The 25,323-nt window shown below is 43.6% G+C and overlaps 2 protein-coding genes across 2 annotated transcripts; both read right to left on the bottom strand.

The window, feature by feature from the left end:
• Positions 1–3,518: 3,518 nt before the first annotated feature.
• LOC143115307 (olfactory receptor 2AG1-like) lies at positions 3,519–4,657 on the bottom strand. Its single transcript, XM_076277278.1, has 2 exons — positions 3,665–4,657; positions 3,519–3,524 (listed from the first exon to the last, which is right to left on the bottom strand). Exons 1-2 carry the CDS (start codon positions 4,655–4,657, stop codon positions 3,519–3,521), a joined length of 999 nt encoding a protein of 332 aa, XP_076133393.1.
• A 6,345-nt stretch (positions 4,658–11,002) lies between these two features.
• LOC143115306 (olfactory receptor 11A1) lies at positions 11,003–12,020 on the bottom strand. Its single transcript, XM_076277277.1, is given in 2 exon segments — positions 11,003–11,897; positions 11,899–12,020. Coding segments are annotated over 2 exon segments (1,017 nt in total).
• Between the last annotated feature and the right edge of the window lie 13,303 nt (positions 12,021–25,323).

Genomic DNA, 25,323 nt, shown 5'->3' with positions numbered 1-25,323 from the left:
TTAAGCAGCTTTATTGAGATTGGTGTTTTGGAGCCCCCTTTGGAGAAACGCTATACTGCAGCTCTGCTGCGTTTTGTCCTTGTCTTGTTGCCATAGCCGATCAGAAGCGGTATGCTTTGCATTGCGTAGGTTGGCTGTATAAAGCTCTCCCCACTTTGTTTTAATTTTGTAACTGTAAAATGTTTGAAACTTTGATATACCACCTGTATTATGTTACTTTACATGTATTGTTAAGATTTGGGTGCAATTCTAGCAACTTAGAGAATGTTTATTAATGTTTTCATTATGACCACGAGTTCATACACACTGAGTCTAACGTAGCTGTAAACTCCGCTAGCAACTTTCCATGCATTCAGTGTAGTTTAGCGCATGGAAAGTGCAATTCAGTCTAGCAGGAAATGAATGTACATTTAGTTTAGCATTATGTTTATGCATTACCTCCATATGGTCTACGTCTGTGAGTGTTTAGTGAGTCTCAGAATATTAATAAACTGTCGTTCTGTGCACCTGAACATTCCATGTCGCATGTCTCCCTTGCTAGTAGGGCTGACAGTGATGGTATAGGAATGATGCATGTAATATAGCCCATTCAACTACTTGTTGTCTTGTTTTAACTTTTCCTAAAGGAATAAATGTGATAAGCCAGTTTTGGTCTCAGTCCCTTCACCGTCTGAGTAGTTATATATTACTAATATATTAATAAAGCTTAACCAACTTTATTATAAGGGTCCCCCATACTGATAGTTATATATTACTAATATATTAATTAAGCTTAACCAACTTTATTATAAGGGGCTCCACACTGATAGCTATTACTAATATATTAATTAAGCTTAACCAACTTAATTATAAGGGTCCCCCATACTGATAGTTATATATTACTTATGTATTAATTAAGCTGAACCAACTTTATTATAAGGGGCCCCACGCTTATAGCTATATACTACTAATATATTAATTAAGCTTAACCAACTTTATTGCAAGCGGTTCCGGCGCTGGCAGCATGTCAAGGTAGCTCCGTGTTTTTTTCTTGAATTTCCCCTTGGGGATCAATAAAGTATCTTTCTGTCTATCTATCTAAGGGTCCTATGGAGAGCGGTTCATATTGGGATAGGCAGAAGCACAGTTTAATAACAATTAGTTAAATAATAATAAGTCATTAACTTTTCTATTAACAAATGGTTTGCAAATAAACATTTTATTATGTTTCAGTTCATCAACTTCCTAAAAAAATTAGTGTGAATAACTTCTAGTTTAGAGTAGTAATTACTTAAAATGTTTGTTTGTTGAAATTATTTGTTTTAATGTTGTTCATTTTCTCAAAGATCTGGAGTCTTAAGAGCTTGTCTGACTAATGTAACAATAACTTAACCCTTAGAACCCTATAAGCTGTTTTTAGGGCATTTTCACTACCTTTATTCATAAGGATTTATTCTGGTCATTGTAAGTGCCACACACACATATTATATATTGTTTTTTTCAGCAGAGTCTAGGCTATCCAGGTCTGTATCATTTCATGTATTAGTACTAGCATTGATTTTATTTTGATTTTTAAAGAATTAAAATATAAAAATCATATTATAAAAATTCTTATATTTTGACCTGTATCTCACCACAGCAAGCTCATAGCTCTACATGCATTTCACGTGTGTGTAGGGCAGACTGTCCTGAAACGGGCAATATAATTGCCATGTTGGAGGGATACTCTGGGGCTGAGCAATTTACAGAAATATGTGGTGTGTGATTTACGGAAATGAATGCCATTTTTTATTTAGCGTTGAAAAATGACCATTCTGCGCTCCATATCTGTGACACGAACTGATCTGACCTGACTTGACCCAAGTTTGCCTGTTAGCATGTGTGACTATGGTGTATGCACTCATGATGATTCTCAACTTTTTACTGCATTGCCATGAACAAAGTAAAGGCAAAAAAGGTGTTTCTTTGTTGAACAAATTGGGATGCAATGTGAGCCTTGAATTGGATGTCATGCAGGAATTTGCTAGGATCTCAAAACTGGATTATGAACATGCTTTGACATAGAGAAACACACGATAGCGTTGGATTATAAACATGCTTTGCAACAAAAAGAGAAAAACGTGGGGTAAGTCCAGCTATATGAAGTTATTATTTTGCTGTCACTTCGTCTGTGTTTTCATATATATCCGATCATGGGTCCGCGAGTAATTACTCCGAGAGTAATGGGTGTGCAGTGTTGGTTTGTGTACATGAAGTTAATATTTTGCAGTCACTTCGTCTGTTTTTATAAGCCAGAAAGATGGTACCAATGGATAGCCCTGTTTCTCCTCTTTCATCTGATATGCTTGCCATATCTATGCGATCACGGGTTCGCGAGTAATTCAAACGAAAGTAATGGGTGCGCAGGTGAACGCAGAGAAGTATAGACTGTAAATATGATGCAATTTGATTTAATTTCATGATTTTTTTAAATTTTCATACTTGATCGTACAGACAAGTGCGTAGTCTCTTTGGAAAGCCCCACTTCTTCTCTGTCAGGCAATAAAGGTTTTATCTCGTTGCGATAAACAGTCGCGGAGCAATGTAACAGAGAAGAAAGGGTGTGTTTTTTGACGCACTTTGCGTCAATCGGGTTCTAAGGGTTTTAAAACATCTATTTCTCACATTATTCTTTTTAATTTTATCCTTGTCCTTAAAGATTTTGAGCATTAAAAAAAGTCTAATTTTAAGTAGAAATTACTTAAAATATTTTTTAACATAGCTGAATATTTTGAGGTAATCAGTTTCATCAAATATTTTGAGTTCATTGAACCTGTTGGGGTTTACAGTGCATTCCAGCCTACGAATTTAATAAAAAGTACTAAATCATGCATAATTAAACAATAACTCAATTTAGGCTACTTGGCTACGCAAAAAGGTTTCTATAGGCTACAGCACAACCCCTATTCAATTAATGGCTGCCTTGTCTCGCAATAAACAGCGGCGCTTGTTTCACTTCAATGTCACAATCCCGACACTTTTTCAACTGCATGAAACATAACCGTGAACCATCAAATATATTTCAGTGCCCATCAGTCTAAGCATTTAGCAATATAATCAAACAGTTCAAAAGTAAATTAAATCCCAAACTAAACCGAAAATGTTATGCTTTTGATAGCCTACCAGTATGCCGCTCCAAACGAAACGCATGTCTAAATGCAGGTTAGAAATTTAAAAAAGCCTGCCTCAAATAGCCTACCAGCTTGCCTTAAATAAAGATGCTGTGCTTTGCAAAAGACCCCAGCCATAATTTGAGGATTTACACTAGGCAAGTAGCCTGGATTATTTTATGGTGGTTGTTAGTAGACAAATTGGCTTCAGATATCGAACAGAGTGAATATGAGATTGTGCAGTCTTACACTGTAGATGTTAGTGATGTGATGCTGTGAATGGGGAGTTTTACATAGTTAGCGCAATCCCTATAGGTTATTATTTATTTAGCGTACCTATATTAAAAGTGCGTTTCCTTATCAAAAGTGAGGACGACGACGGACATCTCTTCAGCACTGCGGGGGACATATCCCCCACGTCCCCCGTGCCTCCTGCGCCCTTGGGTTGACCCCTCTGCATCAGTGGAGTTTTGCCCCCTCCCAGGGGAACATGCAAGCCCAAACTTGGCTGTGCAGCAGATCATCCTCGAACATGCCTGGTAAACCGCTGGATTTCGCATGACATAGACTAGAGGGTTGATGCAAGGCGGCACAAGAAGGAGCACCACGAGTGCAATGTGGAGACTGCCAGCCGTTGGTGAAGGAGACCGGACGGGACACGCGTCGGATACCATGGACACAGCGCCCTCCAGCTCCCAGATGACGTCCGAGATGATCTTGGCGAAAACGGGTAGCAGCTGGAGCAGCAACATTGCGCAGTAGAAGAACACGGTTTTGCGCGCCCGTCTGTTCACCTGTTGGAACGGTTGCACCGCGTTGCGCGCGTCCTGGTACATACGCAGGTAGGAGAATGCGTAGCTCAGCAGACAAGCTATAGTCACGGTGAAACCCGACAGCTTCCGGAAAACAGCCGGTGCCCGAGGGTTGCCCAAGGAGGTTTCCAGCGTGTCCGGCTCACACAAGAGTCCGAAAGTGCTGTGCCGCGCGGACGGGGTATCCTGGTCTCGCCCGAGATGCAGAAGGATGATAGTGACAGACGCCACACATAGAGACAGCAGCCAGTTGGTCCCCACAATGACACACATGCGCCGGAATGTGAGGATTCTCATGTAGTGGATGGCATGACACACATATAAATAGCGTTCCATGGCCATGCAAGTGATGGTAAGAAGTGAGCAGAAAATGCAGACTGTGTTCAGGAAATACTGGATAAAACACCAGTTCCCTAAAGGCAACGTGGTCCTCTGAAACAGACAGTAGGTTACTGTAGGACCTTGTGTGATGGTGAGAAGAACGTCACACAAAATGAGATTCTTTAACAAAACGAAACGCGGGGTCCAGTGATCTTCCGACTGCTTAAGTCCAAAAAGTGTGCATCCATTGACAGTTACAGCGACTATGACAAGAAGCACTGTAGTCCACAGAAGTGCTTGTACTGTTATTTCCGACGGCAGCATCACACCGAAGAGGCACTTTCCGACCTCCTCCGTTGTTATTTCCGTGGTGTTTTTAAATCCGCGCGTTGGCATCATGACACTTTTGCCAACTCTGATTAGGTCCTCCTGCTGGACTGCCAAACGCACTGCCTTTAGATATTACGTTCATGAAAGTTGAGATAAAACTTTAGAGAGGTGGGAAGAGAAACACTGAGACTGAGCACTAATAATTTAAACGACAAGTATTAGCCTAAATAAATAGCACAACCTAAGTAATGGCTACCTTGGTCAGGTGTAGTTACGCCAATGACGGGAGTTTGCAACACTCGCCAACACCGAGTGACTCAAATAATATTTTCCTCGGCAGTCATAAAACTAATGCCCACCTCCATTTTCTGAAGGCAGGGGCTTCTCCACAGTCGACATCAACGGAGTTTAATTCTGGATTGGAGAGGGATGAACCATAGGCTATAATTTCATCCCATTCATACATGGGCGTAGATTTGCGTGGCGACTTACATGTAAGGACGTGTCCACAATGTCAAATGACGACTGAAATGTCCCCACCAATAATCATGGTTGAAACGGGAAAAAAGCGCCTCATGCGGTATAGTAAAGGGTTAAATTATTTCCCACTTCCTTTACTGGTGCCTATAGGCTCCACGATCGGTGATCCCCACATTTCTCTCTCACATTGCTTCTCATAACACTTGAAAACTGGCAAAAAATCTAGCTTGACGTTTTTCCCCCACTTTTTGAGTGAGTGAGTGTGTGTGTGAGAGAGAGAGAGAGAGAGAGAGAGAAAAGGGGGGGGTGTATGTGTGTGAGAGAGAGTGTGTGTGAGTGAGTGAGTGAGTGAGAGAGAGTGGGGGGGTGTATGTCTGTGTGTGTGTGAGTGTATGAGAGAGAGAGACAGACAGACAGACAGTGTGTGTGAGATAGCGAATGCCTGAGTGTGCAAGACAGTGGCAAAATAGCAGAAGATATATGATTGAGAGACTGAACAAACAACTCTCAGGACTTCTAGTCCACCTTAGCATTGACAGCTAATATTTACAAAAACATTTATTTCACACATTCAAGTGTTTCACACAATAAAAAAACACTGCTAAAACACAGCATCAACATTTTAGTCTTATCTACTCTGATCAATATCGATCTGCCTTTCAGGGGTTTTTTTTCTGCCAATATAAATCATAAGCCTTACCATAGTGACTGTGTGTGTGTGTGTGAGAGAGAGAGAGAGAGAGAGAGAGAGAGAGAGAGAGAGAGAGAGAGAGAAAAGGGGGGGGTGTATGTCTGTGAGAGAGCGTCTGTGAGTGTGTGTGAGTGTGAGTGTGTGTGAGAGAGAGAGAGAGAGAGAGAGAGTGAGAGACACAGTGTGTGTGAGATAGCGAATGGCCGAGTGTGCAAGACGGTGGCAAAATAGCAGAAGATATATGATTGAGATACTAAACAAAACAACTCTCAGGACTTCTAGTCCACCTTAGCATTGACAGCTAATATTTGTAAATCAGTGTGCTTACCAGAACATGCAATGTTTGACAAAGCAACATTTGAAAATGAAATCAAGGTCATGGTGCAAAAAGTGATTCAAGTAATTAACATTTATTTATTCATCTAAAAAGAAAAAATAACATTTGTTGCATGAGATTTTACTGAGGTATTTATTAAGCTTTTTACAGATACTATTATCAATGGCTTTTCAAAATGACCTTTGTCAACATTTAAAATATATACATACAATGCTGGCAGCTGATATGCAGAGCAAACACATACATACACATATACAGTACACACACATATGCATGTATGCATACACTCACACACGCACAGAGAGAGAGAGACGGATAGAGAGAGAGAGAGAGAGAGAGAAAAAGAAAGAAAGAAAGAGATTAGATTTATTTTCATAACAGTGTTCACATAGAACAATACACTACCGTTTTTTAAAACTGCTACACACATTTGCATTGTTTTTTTTTCTCAGAACTCTACACACAAATCCAACTATGCTCACACAAAATGCAAAATGCCTCATATCTCCTGCAAAATGAAATACAGCATTCAAAATATTGTAAACACATCTCAAAAGCAAGCATTTTGTAAAAGCATGTTGCACATTGTAAACACTTTTCTCATAATATGACATTTTTGGATACATCATGCTCAAAACCTAAAGCTCTTCTGTCTTGGGCTTCTATGTATATTTCCACAGTGAAAGTCATCTGCAAAGAGAAGTTGAAATATACACAGTAAACGCAGTGTTTCCTCTATGTTGATTTGGTAGTGACGGCCCGCCACGGTTTAATTTTCTTCCCCCACGGTATCAGAAATGGGGCAGACGCACAATAGTCGCAGTTGCCTTTTAAATGATCCTGCCGACATTATGCACCCCCGTTGGCGGCCGCTAACATTGCAATTTAACAACAAGCAGAACTATTCAGAGGTTTGGGGCTGTCCAGTTTAACTCCACATAGTGTGTTGATGTGCTTATTGTCCAAACGTTTGCTTTCTTCTGAGTCACTATTAAACAACACCTCCACCAAAAACGTCACCGCGGTGGGTCCGTTTTAATAAGACAACGTTCAACTTGTCAGTTCTGACAGCTCACGTCCTGATATCAAACATCTGGAAACATTAAAACGATAAGTGAGTCACTAATATAATACAAATTGGAAATAGTCTATAGATGTAATGATGTTAAAGTAAATAGTTGTGTTGTATGACACGGAAAAGTTTATTTTTTAATGATTTGGGCTACACAGACGCACAAAGGCCGCACGACCTAAACGTTTGTTACCCTTGTTGCTAAATGTGAAAATAAATTAGCAAAAAGAAGTGCAACCATTTTTTTAAATTTCTAACGAATTAGGCTACAGAATGCTTAGCCCTAGGGCCTAGGGGTCGGCAAACTGCGGCCCGCGGGCCGGATCCGGCCCGCCGAGCATTTTCATCCGGCCCGCCGAGCATTTCATTTGGTTATCAGGCTGCTCGCTATTTTTTTCCTGCGATAGAGACGACGTTGGTTAGCCTTACTGCAAACTGCTTGTCATTCTCCTTAGAGAACGTTTGCAATGTCAATGTCAAAACATCATGTTAAATAGAGATAACATCATGTTAAACTAAGTTAACTCTTAGTTATCTCCTTTGCAGCAGATCTAACGTGAAAATTATGCGATCCATTTAATTGGGAACGCGTCTGCACTCACGAGAGGGAGAGAGAGTTATACATTTGTTAAACTGCATAAAATTAGCAGTATTTTTAAGCAATTCATATTTTAAAAGAAATACTTTTCATACTAAATTATAGGCTATAAAAACAATAGTTTTTTATGTGTCGTGGGGGGGGGGGTGGGGGGGGGGTTGTTGTGCGGCAATTTTCAAAACCCAATGTGGCCCTTGAGCCAAAAAGTTTGCCCACCCCTGATCTAACAGCATGTATGCTACTCAGCATCAATGGACCACCTCTTTCTGAATTCCCCTATAACCGAGCCTTGGAGTTATTTTTCCAAAATAAAAATTAAATGTGCACAGCAAGGCTTCTTTGAATTTTGGTTTCCCCACGAAGAATTTCTTGTAAAATTCATTTTGCAGACCTGTTGTAGATTCTCCAAAAATACAGTTCAATCACAACTGAAAATAATGCCTCATTGAATAGAGTGTGTGAATAGAGGTTAATAAATATAATTGTTTGTGTTGCAGCGAAGTGTCAGTTGTCAGTTCCGTGGTGCTGGGAGGGGGGGGGAGTGTTCGGACGGGCCTGCCCCCACTGCTTAAAAAAATCCTAGAGGAAACACTGAAACGTAAGCAATATTGAAAGAATAATATTATTATTTTCCAAATAATGTCCTGTTGTGAATACAGTATGTTACAGCACACATGGAAAAAGCAAAGCAAAATACAACAACCTTTACATGTAGCTGGACAGAAACTAAACACACTGATTTCTCTAAAGACAGAAATGATTGCATAATTGTGTGTGTGTGTCGGGGGTAAAATAATGAGCGCACATGTGAGGAGTGAATGTAACACATGCACAGATCCACACACACACACTGTCTGTGTGCCACTGTGTGGCATGATGTGTGTTATGAAATAGAGTCAAATACTGATAATTGGTTTTGCAGATATGGTATGGGTTATGGGGCTGTATTTTGGGTCACCAGCGCATGGCGTAAAGTTCGTTATTCACCAGTTGAATTCGGTATTTTGCACGTTTATTTTTTAAGCATTGCGCCCAGGGGTGTGGCAATTAACAACCTAGGGAGGGGACTAGCGCATTGTCTAAAAATCGCTATCATACACCACCTAAACCTTGTCAGAAGTCAATGGCTAGTTGTTCATATGCTATTTTAAGAGCGCATGTCAAGTCATATTGGTAGGTGCACGCACCATCCTTCTATCATTCATGAACGCACACCAGCGCATGTCCATGCAAATCATTACAAATTGCACGATTACAATGGGAAACATAATTAGAACAAAGATAAATAGGCCTACTGTACATCTCATGATGAGTAGTTATTCACCATCATTTGCAAATTGGTAATGACGGTTAAAAGTGATTAGGGGAGAGGCGAGAGACACGTATGGAGGGTGACCAGATGAGATTGGCTGAAATTCGGGAAGCTTTCTTTTTCGGGGGGGGGGGGGGGGGGGGGGGGGGGGGGGGGTGGTAGGCTTACAGCGAATTTTCAAACCTGTACCAAAACACATTTTTATTCAAACATCAAGTCTGCCTCAAAATACAACAGAGAAATCATGAACTCAAAATGTCATTGTGGGAAAAAAAAAAAAACAATGACTGTTAACAGTGCAAATCAGACCTTTCAGAATAAGGATAATAGCCTAACGCTAATAACAAGCCTTGCCAAAATGATGGGTCATTAAGTAAGAATACAAAATAATTGTTAGATTATGTTAAAACGACATGGACATTAGGCCGAACTTCCGACGTATTTTTTTGCACACACGCTGGCTCTGCCTGCTGCGCTGCCTGCACATTCAATGTCCTCGGCTTCGCGAAATCAGTGCATATTCGCGCCTAATTATAGAACGTCAAAAAGAAACAAAGTAGCCGGGCTGCATCCAGACACTTAGCTGCCGTCGGGGGCTGCATGCAGTCGACTCAGACTCTCTACGGACAGTTTTTAATGTTTATCAGAAAATAACTACTCAGTATTCTGATTGAGTATAATTTTCGGGACAATTAGGGCAGGATTCGGGATTCGGGACAACTGCTTGGATATCGGGACTGTCCCGAATTTTTCGGGACGTCTAGTCACCCTAAGCACAGACGCACTGTCACTAGATATAAGCAACTCCTCTGCAGGATAAATGTTGTTTTATTCAGTCATTTGAGCAATATTAGGGTAAGTGTTGCTTTTTCCAGCCTATGTTTTCGGTGGTAACCCATTGTCAGTCAATAGTGAAAGTAACTGCATATAACTGTCTTGTCGTTGACTGACTCCTTGGTGAAGTTAGTTTCACTTTGCCAATGAGTTAAAATAGACGAGTGCAAATGCGTGAAGGCTATGCTATGTTTAGTAAAGCATGGTTTAAGAATGACTATTCTATACGGTCTCGCAAGCAGCCTCCCTCAAATGCGCCTTTGAATGCCAAAATACCGATGCATTTATTTGACATATCGCGCGTTGCGCCGTTGAAGGGAATGACAGATGTCATTCTCATTGGTTTAAAATGATGTTACGCCCCAAACACACCCATATGACTGATTAAAAGACCTAGGAACACCTTGTTACGCCATGCGCTCCACTTTTAATAGCGAAACCCTCCCAATGTGAACTGGACATCCTACTAAATTTGAATAGACTTTTGACGAGTGACGATGCACTTTAGAATGTCATGATAGGGCCCATGGTGTTTAAGTGACAGGTTCCAGACATTGTGTGGCATTTAAACATTTTGTGTAGATAGACAGATAGATAGATAGATAGATAGATAGATAGATAGATAGATAGATATATAGATAAATAAATACTTTATTCATTCCAAGGGACATTTTTGAAAATTTGTATAGCATTTGGTCATTCTTACAAAGACTCATTTTAAGCTAGTATAATGAGTCAGTTTAAACAAGCAAGAAGAGGTGATCTGAACTATCTATCCCAAAACAGCCTGAAGGTTGGAGACCTGATATGCAGCATGGTCCAGTTCCATTTATACATACCTCACATACTTGCAGTATAGTGACATGAAAACAACTTGACTGCACACCTTCCCTAAAATCATCTCATTTAAACAAGATTAAGAGCTGTCACCATTCAGAGCACTGATTCCATGAGTTTCAATCTCAGTCTCTCTCCTAGATTTACGGAGTCCATGGCCCATCCAACTGATTAAGGTTTAGGTGGATCCCTCTGCATCAGTGGAGTTTTGCCCCCTCCCAGGGGAACATGCAAGCCCAAACTTGTCTGTTCAGCAGATCATCCTCGAACATGCCTGGTAAACCTCTGGGTTTCGCATGCCATAGACTAGAGGGTTGATGCAAGGCGGCACAAGAAGGAGCACCACGAGTGCAATGTGGAGACTGCCAGCCATTGGTGAAGGAGACCGGACGGGACACGCGTCGGATACCATGGACACAGCGCCCTCCAGCTCCCAGATGGCGTCCGAGATGATCTTGGCGAAGACGGGTAGCAGCTGGAGCAGCAACATTGCGCAGTAGAAGAGCACGGTGTTGCGCGCCCGTCTGTTCACCTGTTGGAACGGTTGCACCGCGTTGCTCGCGTCCTGGTGCATACGCAGGTAGGAGAATGCGTAGCTCAGCAGACAAGCTATAGTCACGGTGAAAACCGACAGCTTCCGAAAAACAGCCAGTGCCCGAGGGTTGCCCAAGGAGGTTTCCAGCGTGTCCGGCTCACACAAGAGTGCGAAAGTGCTGTGCCGCGCGGACGGGGTATCCTGGTCTCGCCCGAGATGCAGAAGGATGATAGTGACAGACGCCACACATAGAGACAGCAGCCAGTTGGTCCCCACAATGACACACATGCGACGAAAGGTGAGGATTCTCACGTAGTGGATGACCTGACACACATATAAATAGCGTTCCATGGCCATGCAAGTGATGGTAAGAAGTGAGCAGAAAATGCAGACTGTGTTCAGGAAATACTGGATAAAACACCAGTTCCCTAAAGGCAACGTGGTCCTCTGAAACAGACAGTAGGTTACTGTAGGACCTTGTGTGATGATGAGAAGAACGTCACACAAAATAAGATTCTTTAACAAAACAAAACGCGGGGTCCAGGTGAGATCTTTCGACTGCTTAAGTCCAAAAAGTGTGCATCCATTGACAGTTATAGCGGCTATGACAAAGCACTGTAGTCCACAGAAGTGCTTGTACTGTTATTTCCGACGGCAGCATCACACCGAAGAGGCACTTTCCGACCTCCTCCGTTGTTATTTCCGTGGTGTTTTTAAATCCGCGCGTTGGCATCATGACACTTTTGCCAACTCTGATTAGGTCCTCCTGCTGGACTGCCAAACGCACTGCCTTTAGATATTACGTTCATGAAAGTTGAGATAAAAGTTTAAAGAGATGGGAAGAGAAACACTGAGACTGACCACTAATAATTTAAACGACAAGTATTAGCCTAAATAAATAGCACAACCTAAGTAATGGCACCGTGGTAAAGTTGGTTTTGTATTGGACGTTGGATATTCGACACATTCGAAAAATCTATTTAGCACTGACTACGAGGGTCGAGTTTGTGTCAAACCAACTTTAATGTGTTTAAACAAGGCCTGCCTATATTACACAAAGCTTCTTTTGTCCAAAAACCCATGTTTTGATTTTATGAATTTTTTACGCTGATAAAAGATTTCAATCTATTATGCGGCTTCACCTTTTGACTTACCCATACTAAAACACATCTCCTGAACTCGGCTTACTGCCCTTTCTAGTACACAAAGCTTCTTTTACCCTAAAACCTACTCTTTGATTTTATACAATTTTTAATGTTAAATGTTTCAAATCTATTATGCGGCTTGCCCTTTTGACCTACCCATGTCAAAACACATCTGGTGAACTCGGATTACTGCTCTATATAGTACACAAAGCTTCTTTTTCCCAAAAATCCATTCTTTGATTTTATAAATATTTTTTAATGTAAAAAAAATGCTTTAAATGCTTTAAATCTATTATGCGGCTTGACCTTTTGACCTAACCATGTCAAAACACATCTGTTGCACTCAGCCAACTGCCCTACATAATACACAAAGCTTCTTTTTTCCAAAAACTCACTCTTTGATTTTATATAAAAAAATGTTACTATTCAAAAATGCTATAAATCTATTATGCGAATTGACCTTTTGACCAACCCATGTCAAAACACATCTGCTGCACTCAGTTAACTGCCCTACATAGTACACAACGCTTCTTTTTTTCAAAAACTTACTCTTTGATTTTATATACATTTTTTACTATTCAAAAATGCTATAAATCTATTATGCAAATCGACCTTTTGACCTACCCATGTCAAAACACATCTGCTGCACTCAGCTAACTGCCCTACATAATACACAAAGCTTATTTTGTCCAAAAACGTACTCTTTGATTTTATATTATTTTTTTATTATTCAAAAATGCTATAAATCTATTATGCGGCTTGACCTTTTGACCTACCCATGTCAAAACACTTCTGCTGCACTCGGCTAACTTGCCTTCATAGTACACAAAGCTTATTTTTTCCAAAAACTCACTCTTTGATTTTATATAAATTTTTTACTTTATAAAAATGCTATACATCTATTATGCGGCTTGACCTTTTGACCTACCCATGTCAAAACACATCTGCTGCACTCAGCTAACTGCCCTACATAATACACAAAGCTTATTTTGTCCAAAAACTTACTCTTTGATTTTATATTAATTTTTTATTATTCAAAAATGCTATAAATCTATAATGCGGCTTGACCTTTTGACCTACCCATGTCAAAACACATCTGCTGCACTCGGCTAACTGCCCTTCATAGTACACAAAGCTTCTTTTTTCCAAAAATGCACTCTTTGATTTTATATTAATTTTGTATTATTCAAAAATGCTATAAATCTATTATGCGGCTTGACCTTTTGACCTAACCATGTCAAAACACATCTGTTGCACTCAGCTAACTGCCCTACATAATACACAAAGCTTCTTTTTTCCAAAAACTCACTCTTTGATTTTATATTAATTTTTTACTATTCAAAAATGCTATAAATCTATTATGCGAATTGACCTTTTGACCTACCCATGTCAAAACACATCTGCTGCACTCGGCTAACTGCCCTACATAGTACACAAAGCTTCTTTTTTCCAAAAATGCACTCTTTGATTTTATATTAATTTATTACTATTCAAAAATGCAAAAAAACAAGCTACCTCTTTGTAGGTAGACATACATCATTTATATTTATTAAGTTAACTATATTTTGTTTTCCATCCAAAGTTCCATTTGGCTGTGTAAATCAACTGGATTTTTTTAAATTTTCAATAAATGTATAATATAGATTAATAGCATTTTTTGATAATAAAACATCTATAAAATCAAAGAGTGGGCTTTGGAAAAAAATAAGCTTTGTGTACTATGTAGGGCAGTTAGCTGAGTGCAGCAGATGTGTTTTGATATGGGTAAGTCGAAAGGGGAAGGCACATAATAGATTTATAGCATTTTTGAATAGTAAAAAATGTATATAAAATCAAAGAGTGCGTTTTTGAAAAAAAGAAGCTTTGTGTACTATGTAGGCAAGTTAGCTGAGTGCAACAGATGTGTTTTGACATGGGTAAGTCGAAAGGTCAAGCTGCATAATAGATTTATAGCATTTTTGAATAGTAAAAAATTTATATAAAATCAAAGAGTGCGTTTTTGAAAAAAAGAAGCTTTGTGTACTATGTAGGGCAGTTAGCTGAGTGCAACAGATGTGTTTTGACATGGGTAGGTCAAAAGGTGAAGGCACATAATAGATTTATAGCATTTTTGAATAGTAAAAAAATAATATAAAATCAAAGAGTGCATTTTTGGAAAAAAGAAGCTTTGTGTACTATGTAGGGCAGTTAGCCGAGTGCAGCAGATGTGTTTTGACATGGGTAGGTCAAAAGGTCAAGCCGCATAATAGATTTATAGCATTTTTGAATAATAAAAAATTAATATAAAATCAAAGAGTAAGTTTTTGGACAAAATAAGCTTTGTGTATTATGTAGGGCAGTTAGCTGAGTGCAACAGATGTGTTTTGACATGGGTAGGTCAAAAGGTCGATTCGCATAATAGATTTATAGCATTTTTATAAAGTAAAAAATTAATATAAAATCAAAGAGTGAGTTTTTGGAAAAAATAAGCGTTGTGTACTATGAAGGCCAGTTAGCTGAGTGCAACAGATGTGTTTTGACATGTGTAGGTCAAAAGGTCAAGCCGCATAATAGATTTATAGCATTTTTGAATAGTAAAAAATTAATATAAAATCAAAGAGTGAGTTTTTGGAAAAAAGAAGCTTTGTGTATTATGTAGGGCAGTTAGCTGAGTGCAACAGATGTGTTTTGACATGGTTAGGTCAAAAGGTCAAGCCGCATAATAGATTTAAAGCATTTAAAGCATTTTTTTTACATTAAAAAATATTTATAAAATCAAAGAATGGATTTTTGGGAAAAAGAAGCTTTGTGTACTATATAGAGCAGTAATCCGAGTTCACCAGATGTGTTTTGACATGGGTAGGTCAAAAGGGCAAGCCGCATAATAGATTTGAAACATTTAACATAAAAAATTGTATAAAATCAAAGAGTAGGTTTTAGGGAAAAAGAAGCTTTGTGTACTAGAAAGGGCAGTAAGCCGAGTTCAGGAGATGTGTTTTAGTATGGGTAAGTCAAAAGGTGAAGCCGCATAATAGATTGAAATCTTTTATCAGCGTAAAAAATTCATAAAATCAAAACATGGGTTTTTGGACAAAAGAAGCTTTGTGTAATATAGGCAGGCCTTGTTTAAACACATTAAAGTTGGTTTGACACAAACTCGACCCTCGTAGTCAGTGCTAAATAGATTTTTCGAATGTGTCGAATATCCAACGTCCAATGTAAAACCAACTTTACCACGGTAGTAATGGCTACTACACCTTGGTCAGGTGTAGTTACGCCAATGACTCGCCAACACCGAGTGACTCAAATAATATTTTCCTCGGCAGTCATAAAACTAATGCCCACCTCCATTTTCTGAAGGCAGGGGCTTCTCCAGTCGACATCAACGGAGTTTAATTCTGGATTGGAGAGGGATGAACCATAGGCTATAATGTCATCCCATTCATACATGGGCGTAGATTTGCATGGGGACTTACATATAAGGACGTGTCCACAATGTCAAATGACGACTGAAATGTCCCCACCAATAATCAGGTTGAAATTATTATTATATTATTTCCCACTTCCTTCAATGACGCCTATACACTGTAAACCCCAACAGGTTCAATGAACTCAAAATATTTGATGAAACTGATTACCTCAAAATATTTAGCTATGTTAAAAAATATTTTAAGTAATTTCTACTTAAAATGAGACTTTTTTTAATGCTCAAAATCTTTAAGGACAAGGATAAAGTTAGTCAGACAAGCTCTTAAGACTCCAAATCTTTGAAAAAATGAACAACATTAAAGCAAATAATTTCAACAAACAAACATTTTAAGTAATTACTACTCTAAACTAGAAGTTCACATTCAATTTTTTAGGAAGTTGATGAACTGAAACATAATAATTTGACAAACAAACATTTTAAGTAATCACTACTTAAATCGTTGATAAGTTCAATGAACCTGATCATTTTAAAACCATTGTTAAAACTAACAAAATTGACACTGGAAATGGAGTTGATGTTTTTAAGTTATCACTCCTAATAATATATTCATGTTATCACCATGACTCGTCGTTAGGTGGGCTTAACATAATGATTGATGGCAGAGTTGCAACGGTTTGGCTTGAATTCCCTGCTACTTGAAAACAAATAAGATGGATGTTGCTGTTGGCGAACAGTGTGACACGAGTTAAGCTTTTATTAAGTTGGCAAACGTTTGAACTAGCCAACTAGCTCCGCTGGTGGGAAATGCATGGGACTCATAGCGCTGCCGCTGTCCTGTTGCGTGCAGAGGGAATTTGAGACACTGCGAACGGTGAGTGCCCAGACCCTACATTTTAATGTGGGTCTGGCTCGTCAGGCTGGATGAAGTGCATAAATTAAGCCAAATAGCAAAATTAACGTCTCTGTCAACTCTGCTATATCACACACAACAATATATCCGTCAAGAACTATAGAATGGATAGCAGGACCAAACTTCACAAGCAGAGTATCTGCACATTTTTCAAGTGCAAATTTAAAGACTTTTAAGACCTTTTCAAGACATCTAAATAGAAAAAATAAGACTATACCACGCCAAAAAAGATAAACATGACAACACTGTTTTATGCAATGTTTTTTTACTAACTTTAACACCCATCCCATTTTGGATGTCTACAGAAGTTACCAAATATAGATTTTTGGGGAAATAAAATAATTTATTGTGTGTGAATCACCTTCACAGCTATAAATGGCCAATTTTAGGGTCTGGACTCGTTGCTTTTGAAGCTGGCTGTACATATCTGGTTGTGCTACTGGCTGAGGCTGACTGTCCCTCACCTGTGTCTGTAGTAGCCTAGGCTACTTGCCAAAGACATGTGTACTGGACTAGATTCTCTTCAATATTTTTTTTTTCAAATGTAGACTAAAGCTATTTAAATATTTTAATAGGCCTACTTTATGTAATTTACTATGTGCATCTATTGTGCCATATGCAGCACAGCAGATCAAAGTTAATCCATTAGGCTACTTTACATTTTGCATATTCTGTTGTATCTAAACCAACCAAAGCTTGACGGAAACATTGTAAAACCATTGACTTGTTTTAAAAAAATTTATGGGAAAAGTGAAATCCCCTATTAATTAAGAGACAGGTCCTCCTCGCATATTATTTTTATTAGAATATTATTTCTGCTGAAAAAACTGCTATGCGGTTTGCAAAGTACTGGGAAAGGCTGACAAGCAAGCCTATTCACTTCCCTGTTGGGTAGGCTAGGCCAGCAACACACGCTGGAGAGATGTAAACAGATTAACTTTACGTGTATTTCCTCCTGATTGCGAAAACTTTCTTTTTCTGTCAGTCCGTGGTTCCTTCATAAATTGCGCAGCAAATTATCAGACAAGTGAAAGAAGTGTCGTGCCACTCTTAACAATGCAGATTCGAACCTCTCTGAGACACAACCACCACACTGAATAAATTTACAATTATTTATTACAAGGGAACAGCGGCAAGCATACATGCAGAGCAGGCAGAAGATGTTAAGTGTACACAGTGTCAGGCCCGAGCCCACCCTCTGTTAAGGCCCAGGATATCCCCCACACAGTGCCCGCAATACCAGTTTAAGCCACTAGAAGCCTACCTCTGAGCAACAAGAAAACATCACAGGACTCTTAAGATAAAATAGCCCACACACCCAATCACAGCAACGGGAATAGCCTTACCAACACACACAGGCTAGCACTAGAAACACAATATTATTCACAGCACTCCAGTATGTACCATTCAAAATTGCATAGCAAAAAGTTTAACACCAATACAGCCACATAGGAATAAGCACCCAATAAATCACTTCAGTCCAGTTTGTTTCTTCATTGCCACACAGGTAGACAATTGTGCAATAGGCCCACGCAGTTATAAGGAGGGAGGGCTCACCATGACACAGTCCACGCCCCCTCCGCTGTCTGGCCCCCGATCAGAGAAATAACATTGGTCGGCGGCACCCTCCTCGCCGACCAAGAAAACAACAAATCCCACAATGCACTGGGTGGTGTAGCGGCGCTGTCTCCGTGGAGTCCGCCTCCCTGCAGCCAGTGACGTCAGGGCACACTCAGACTGCTGTTCAAATCGCGCAGAAGACTTCCTTGTCGGTAGGCCCGATCTTCCACACAGCAATCGCGCCTCGGGGAGAGAACAACGTTTTAATATTTCGTAACCCTTGAGCTGGCCCATCCACACTAAGTAAGAATGATGTTTGTTTTACTTTCCTTTAGCGGACGTACGATCGCGCATATCAGCTGTCTCCTCTCTTCAGTCAGGCTGCACAGCTCCAAGAAGTCGGCACCCCTCGGGAAAAGGACAGTTCTTAAAACTTAGACAGATGACCGATGGCCCACTCACACAGCAAGACAACAGATAAGCAAAGGTTACTTTCCTTCATGGATCGGTAGTTTGCGCCCTCTTAATCAACCCGTCAGCGGTCAGTCATCCAGCAGTCCACCTCGCATCAGCTGTTGCTTCGGGGTCGCGTCATCAGGCCAGCCCTGGGTTTCCCCCCCGTCTTCTCTACAACCTCCCCTTTCCCTATAAAAAGGATTTGCCTCCCAATTCTCCCAATCACAAACCCTCACACACCCCAGTTCAATTAGTCCATCCACCAATCACAGTGTTCCACATGAGAAAGCAGGAAACCGTCCATCACAGGGAATTGTTCATTGTACACAATTAAGCATTTTCAACCAGCATCAGACATTTATACATGGAAAACCCCCAAAACCCAACAATCATGACAATAAACCCCTCCTGCCTGTGACATTCCCCCCCACTAAATCAATGGTCGTCCCGACCATCACTCACGGTACCTAGCTGGCCGAACTCCCAAGTTGGGTCGCTGTGACCGACGGCCTCCAGGGACAGAGCCCGCCTCCTCATCAGACAGAGCCCCCTCCTCAAGCTCAGGGGCCATGCCCTCTCTCATCATTGTGGTTCCCCCTGACCCTGGCTCCCCCCCCAGGACAGGTAAACCCACCGGCCACCACCCCAGCTCTGGACCCTCTACTCTACGATCCCCTGCCACCTCACCTGCATCTCCACGAGTCCCACTCCGGTCCTCCCAGTCAGCAGGCTGAACGCGCAGGTGGTTCCGGTGAATAGTGCGGGTGGGCCCCTCCCGGCCTTCTGGGCGCAGGGTGTAGACCGGACGGTCTGCTGAGGGTTGGTTCAGCACCACATAGGGCCTAGGATCCCAATGGTACCCTAGTTTCCCCCGGCCACGGCGGCGGAAATCCCGGACCAAGACCCGCTCTCCTGGAAGCAGCGGCAGGGCAATCCGGCCCCGATTGTGGCGCCGCTGATCCTGTTGTTGCCGCTGTTGAGTCCCTTGGCGCACTAACTGGTATGCCGAGGTTAGGCGGGCATGATGCTCACGGATCCACTCGAGGGTGTTACCCCTCCACTCCGATCGGTGTACTCCCATCAGTTGGTCGACCGGCAGCCGCGCATGCCTACCAAACAAGACAAAGAAGGGGGCCAACCCAGTAACACTGTGGGGCGTGTTATTATAGGCATGCGTCAGCTCCGGTAGATGCTCCATCCATCGGCCCTGTTCACGTTGGCTGAGGGTGTTGAGCAACCCCAAGATGGTCTGGTTCATACGCTCACAGGCTCCATTGCCCTGTGGGTGATATGGAGTGGTCCTCACCTTGTGGCAGCCGTAGAGTCCACACAACTGCTGGGTCAACTCAGCCTCAAACGCAGGTCCCTGGTCGGTCAGGATCCTCTCTGGGCACCCGAATGATTGGAAGACCGTGGTCCACAAGATTCTAGCTGTCGTCGGTGCTGTCTGGTCCTTTGTAGGCACTGCGAATGCAAATCTGGAGAAGAGATCTACAATGACCAATATGTATGGATACCGGTCACTAGCCCGGTTCAGCGACAGGTAGTCCAGGGCTAGGGTCTCCCACGGGTAGCTGCTTTCGATCGAGCATAGAGGTGCCCTTGGGCCCTCCACGTTGCTATTGAGGCAGCATTGGGTGCATTCCCTTGCCCACCTGCGGTTGTCTCGGTTCATACCATTCCAAAACACCCTCTCCCTCAGTGCAGCCAGCAGTCGGTACCCCTTGGCATGACCCAGGGCCTCATGGTAGCGAGTCCAAACCTGCCTTCTGTCTGCCACCGGCACCACCACCGCAGTCACCTCTGCCAGCGCACCTGAGGCCGGCCTTTTACACAGCAATACCCCTTCCATTACAGTTAGGTTTGGCCATTCTCTTAACAGCTGTCGACCAGCCAACTGGAGGGTCTGCCGCTCCACTGCAGATGGTTCATGTCCCTGCTGCTGCCACTGACGTATAAGTGTGAGGTCCGGATCACTTCCCTGCCGCTCTGCCCATGCCTCCTGTGTACCTCCCGTAGGTGGGGCCTCGACACGTCCTGCCAGCAGGGCCTCCGGAAGCCTGGACAGCGCATCTGCATTCAGGTGCTCTGACCCTGGTTTATGACACAACGAGAAATCAAAATTATCCAGTTGGGCCACCCACCTCTGCTCCACAGCCCCCAATTTTGCAGTCCGCAAGTGGAGCAGAGGCCGGTGGTCAGTAAACACTTGGAATGTTGCGCCCCAGAGGTAATCTTTAAATTTGTCAGTCACTGCCCACTTAAGAGCGAGGAGCTCCAACTTAAATGCGCTGTAATTTTGGTCTTGTTTTTCAGCATCGTGCAGGCTGCGGCTCCCATAAGCGATAACACGCTCCCTCCCTCCCTGAACCTGAGCTAGTACAGCCCCCAACCCATGTAAACTAGCGTCGGTATAAAGTCGGAAGGGCAGAGTAAAATCGGCATACGCCAACACAGGAGCCTTCACGAGCGCCTGCTTCAACTGGCTAAAGGCCTGTTCACAATCAGAGGTCCACTTGATGGACCGAGTCTTATGCCCCCCTGTACCCCTCAGCAAAGCATGCAAGGGAGCGGCTTTCTGGGCAAAGGCAGGGATAAAGCGGCGATAATATCCAACGAACCCAAGGAATGAACGGACCTCACGCACCGTTGTTGGGACTGGCCATTGTTGCACTGCTTGGGTCTTGCTGGGATCGGTCGCCACACCACCCCCTCCAACCACATGGCCCAGATACTTTACTGACTTCTGTAGGAGACGACACTTGGAAGGCTGCAACTTCAGCCCGTGGTCCTGTAGCTTCAAGAAAACTTGTCCCAGATGGTCTAAATGGGAATCAAAATCAGGTGAGTATATGATCACATCGTCTAAATAAATGAGTAGAAAATCGTGAACCTGACCTCCCAAACACCGCTGCATTAAACGCTGGAATGTAGCAGGGGCGTTACATAGCCCAAATGGCATTCTTTCGAATTGATACAAGCCCACGGGTGTGGCAAAGGCAGTCTTTTCCTTATCTGATGGGTGAACTTCAACCTGCCAGTAGCCACTGGCCAGGTCGAGGGTAGAATACCACTCAGCTTGTTTCAGGCAAGTCAATGTCTCCTCCACGCGAGGAAGAGGAAAGGCATCCTTGTGCGTGACCTCGTTCAGCTTGCGGTAGTCTACGCAAAACCGCCAGGACTGGTCCTTCTTCCTCACAAGCACCACCGGCGATGCCCAGGGGGAGGAGCTTTCCCGAATAACACCCCCCTCCAACATGCCCTGTAGTAGAGTCCTCAATTCGGCGTAGAGGCTGGGTGGCACGGGTCGGTAGCGCTGACGTATGGGGGCAGCATCTCCCGTCGGGATAGTATGATATACTACATCAGTGCAGCCATAATCCTCCTCACTCTGTGCGAATACCCCTTGCCATCGGCCCAGTAGACCCTCGAGCTGTCGCCGCTGCAGAGGGGCCAGGTCTTCCGCCTGATGGACCAGAGAGGCTAAGTGGTCAGGGAGGGCACTGCTTACAGGCCGAACATCCACCTCCACCACCGTCTCATCTTCCCTCCGGAGCACCAGCTGGTTGGGCACCTGGATGTCCTCCCGAGACAGCCGCAAGACCCTCGCCAGGGGGCGTCGAGGGGGCAGTTCGACCGGATATGGATGGGGGTTGCACACTCGGAGGAGGACCCGTCCATCCTGAATGTTGGCCACCGCACGCCCCACACACCATTCCTGCGCCCCATGGTAACAGTCTTCTAGAAGCACACTCTCCTGGTTGGCTCTCGGCACCTCAGGGACATGAGCCCACACCGCAGTCTCTGTCTGTGGAGCCAACCGCACTGGCTCGGCCGTGCGGAGACGGGCTACCCCGAGACTTGGGCCTCGGCGTTCTTCTGCCCGCAGCCGGCGGCAAGCTGCGAATGCCCGATCCCATGCTACTGTGGCTGCCCTGGGGAGAGTGGACTTAAACAAAGTAAATTGATGCCCCCCCTGCTGTCGCAGGCCCTCCCAACAGTACTGAATGACATTCATGCCAAGCACCCCATAAGTGGGGGGTAGGTAGTGATCTTCTACCACCACCACGCCTTTCCCCCGGACTGCAATGCCACCCACTTCAAAATCTAATAAAGCATAGCCCACATACGGGAGAGCTAGTCCATTTGCTGCTTTAAGAGTTAGCCATGGGACATCTTTAGTATCTCTCATTTCAATATCTCCCAGATGCTGTTTGAGGAGACCACGGCTAAATAAGGTTACTTGGGACCCGGTGTCAAGGATGCAAGGGACCCGCTTACCTTGGACCAGGACCTCGACCTCAGGGCACTGTCCTACGAGGGCCGTCTTCATTGGGGCTTCCGCGAGGCTACTGCCGTCTGCAGAGGACGCCACTCTGCGATGGTCGACTGGTCCCTGAGAAACACAATTGCGCTGCATGTGGCCAGCTTGGCCACACCGGAGGCATATGGGCCGTCCCTGGTCGTCCCATTGAGGTGTTCTATCTCTCCGGCGGGGGCGGGTCCCTTGTGGATGGCTAATGTTATTGCTAGCTGGGTCAGGTTGTCGAGGTGTTGGCCCGGGAGCGGTTCGTTGAGTGCGCAGTTCTGCTAAGAGAGAGGTCTTCATGTCGTTTACTTGAGCACGTAACTCCTCCGCCAGTTCAGTGCGTATGGCCTCCTTGAGGCTACCCCAGTCTTGCAGCGGGTCGGTTGAGGACTTCGATCCATGGCTGGGCTGGGGCTGAGTCGGACTGCTATATGTGCGGCGGGTCTCCACATCCATTGGTGCATGAGCCTGTTGCGTTTCTTTCTCCATAGCCTTTGCCTCCTTACATGCCTCATCAAAAGCCAGTGTGGGTTCCCTGCGTGCTCGTCTCTGCAGTTCCATCTGTACAGGGCCAGGCTGTAGTCCAAGCACCAACTGGCTTCGAAGCATCTCATCATCGGATCCCGCCGTCGGCTCTTTCGCACGCCACCTGAAATGAGACTCGCGGAGACGCAGTATGAAAGGCCCCACCCCTTCCCCTGCTTGTTGTTGACACTTAAAAAACTGTGCCCTTAACTGGCTTACTGTTACATCATCCCCATATATTCTTCCTAGGGCCTCAAAGATATGATCAGCTGTGTCTTTCTCTGCAGGGGGCAACAATAACACCTCTCTCTTAGCCTCACCTTGAAGTGCACTTAGAATAAAATCAACTTCTTGTTCTGCTGACAATGTCTGGGCTCTCAAGTAAATTTCCATTTGGCTACGCCATTCTGCTAGCGGGGGGCCATTCTTTTCCCCATACTTGGGCACCCATGGACCCCCTAAAAACCATGGTACCATCATCATGTTGTTGATTACAGGTCCAGCTGCTCCACCGGCCTGCTGATCTTCAGACATGGTGCTGTGTCTTAAGAGAGATCCTGCCGACTACGCCAAAATTGTCGTGCCACTCTTAACAATGCAGATTCGAACCTCTCTGAGACACAACCACCACACTGAATAAATTTACAATTATTTATTACAAGGGAACAGCGGCAAGCATACATGCAGAGCAGGCAGAAGATGTTAAGTGTACACAGTGTCAGGCCCGAGCCCACCCTCTGTTAAGGCCCAGGATATCCCCCACACAGTGCCCGCAATACCAGTTTAAGCCACTAGAAGCCTACCTCTGAGCAACAAGAAAACATCACAGGACTCTTAAGATAAAATAGCCCACACACCCAATCACAGCAACGGGAATAGCCTTACCAACACACACAGGCTAGCACTAGAAACACAATATTATTCACAGCACTCCAGTATGTACCATTCAAAATTGCATAGCAAAAAGTTTAACACCAATACAGCCACATAGGAATAAGCACCCAATAAATCACTTCAGTCCAGTTTGTTTCTTCATTGCCACACAGGTAGACAATTGTGCAATAGGCCCACGCAGTTATAAGGAGGGAGGGCTCACCATGACACAGTCCACGCCCCCTCCGCTGTCTGGCCCCCGATCAGAGAAATAACATTGGTCGGCGGCACCCTCCTCGCCGACCAAGAAAACAACAAATCCCACAATGCACTGGGTGGTGTAGCGGCGCTGTCTCCGTGGAGTCCGCCTCCCTGCAGCCAGTGACGTCAGGGCACACTCAGACTGCTGTTCAAATCGCGCAGAAGACTTCCTTGTCGGTAGGCCCGATCTTCCACACAGCAATCGCGCCTCGGGGAGAGAACAACGTTTTAATATTTCGTAACCCTTGAGCTGGCCCATCCACACTAAGTAAGAATGATGTTTGTTTTACTTTCCTTTAGCGGACGTACGATCGCGCATATCAGCTGTCTCCTCTCTTCAGTCAGGCTGCACAGCTCCAAGAAGTCGGCACCCCTCGGGAAAAGGACAGTTCTTAAAACTTAGACAGATGACCGATGGCCCACTCACACAGCAAGACAACAGATAAGCAAAGGTTACTTTCCTTCATGGATCGATCGGTAGTTTGCGCCCTCTTAATCAACCCGTCAGCGGTCAGTCATCCAGCAGTCCACCTCGCATCAGCTGTTGCTTCGGGGTCGCGTCATCAGGCCAGCCCTGGGTTTCCCCCC

This window comes from Alosa pseudoharengus, unplaced genomic scaffold (genome assembly GCF_046254945.1).
Source record: "Alosa pseudoharengus isolate Yale_2024_CS ecotype anadromous, Long Island Sound unplaced genomic scaffold, YU_APseudo_1.1 YU_APseudo_1.1_scf_9, whole genome shotgun sequence".
Taxonomy (NCBI): Eukaryota; Metazoa; Chordata; class Actinopteri; order Clupeiformes; family Clupeidae; genus Alosa; species Alosa pseudoharengus.
This window is presented reverse-complemented; position numbering and strand designations above follow the sequence as displayed.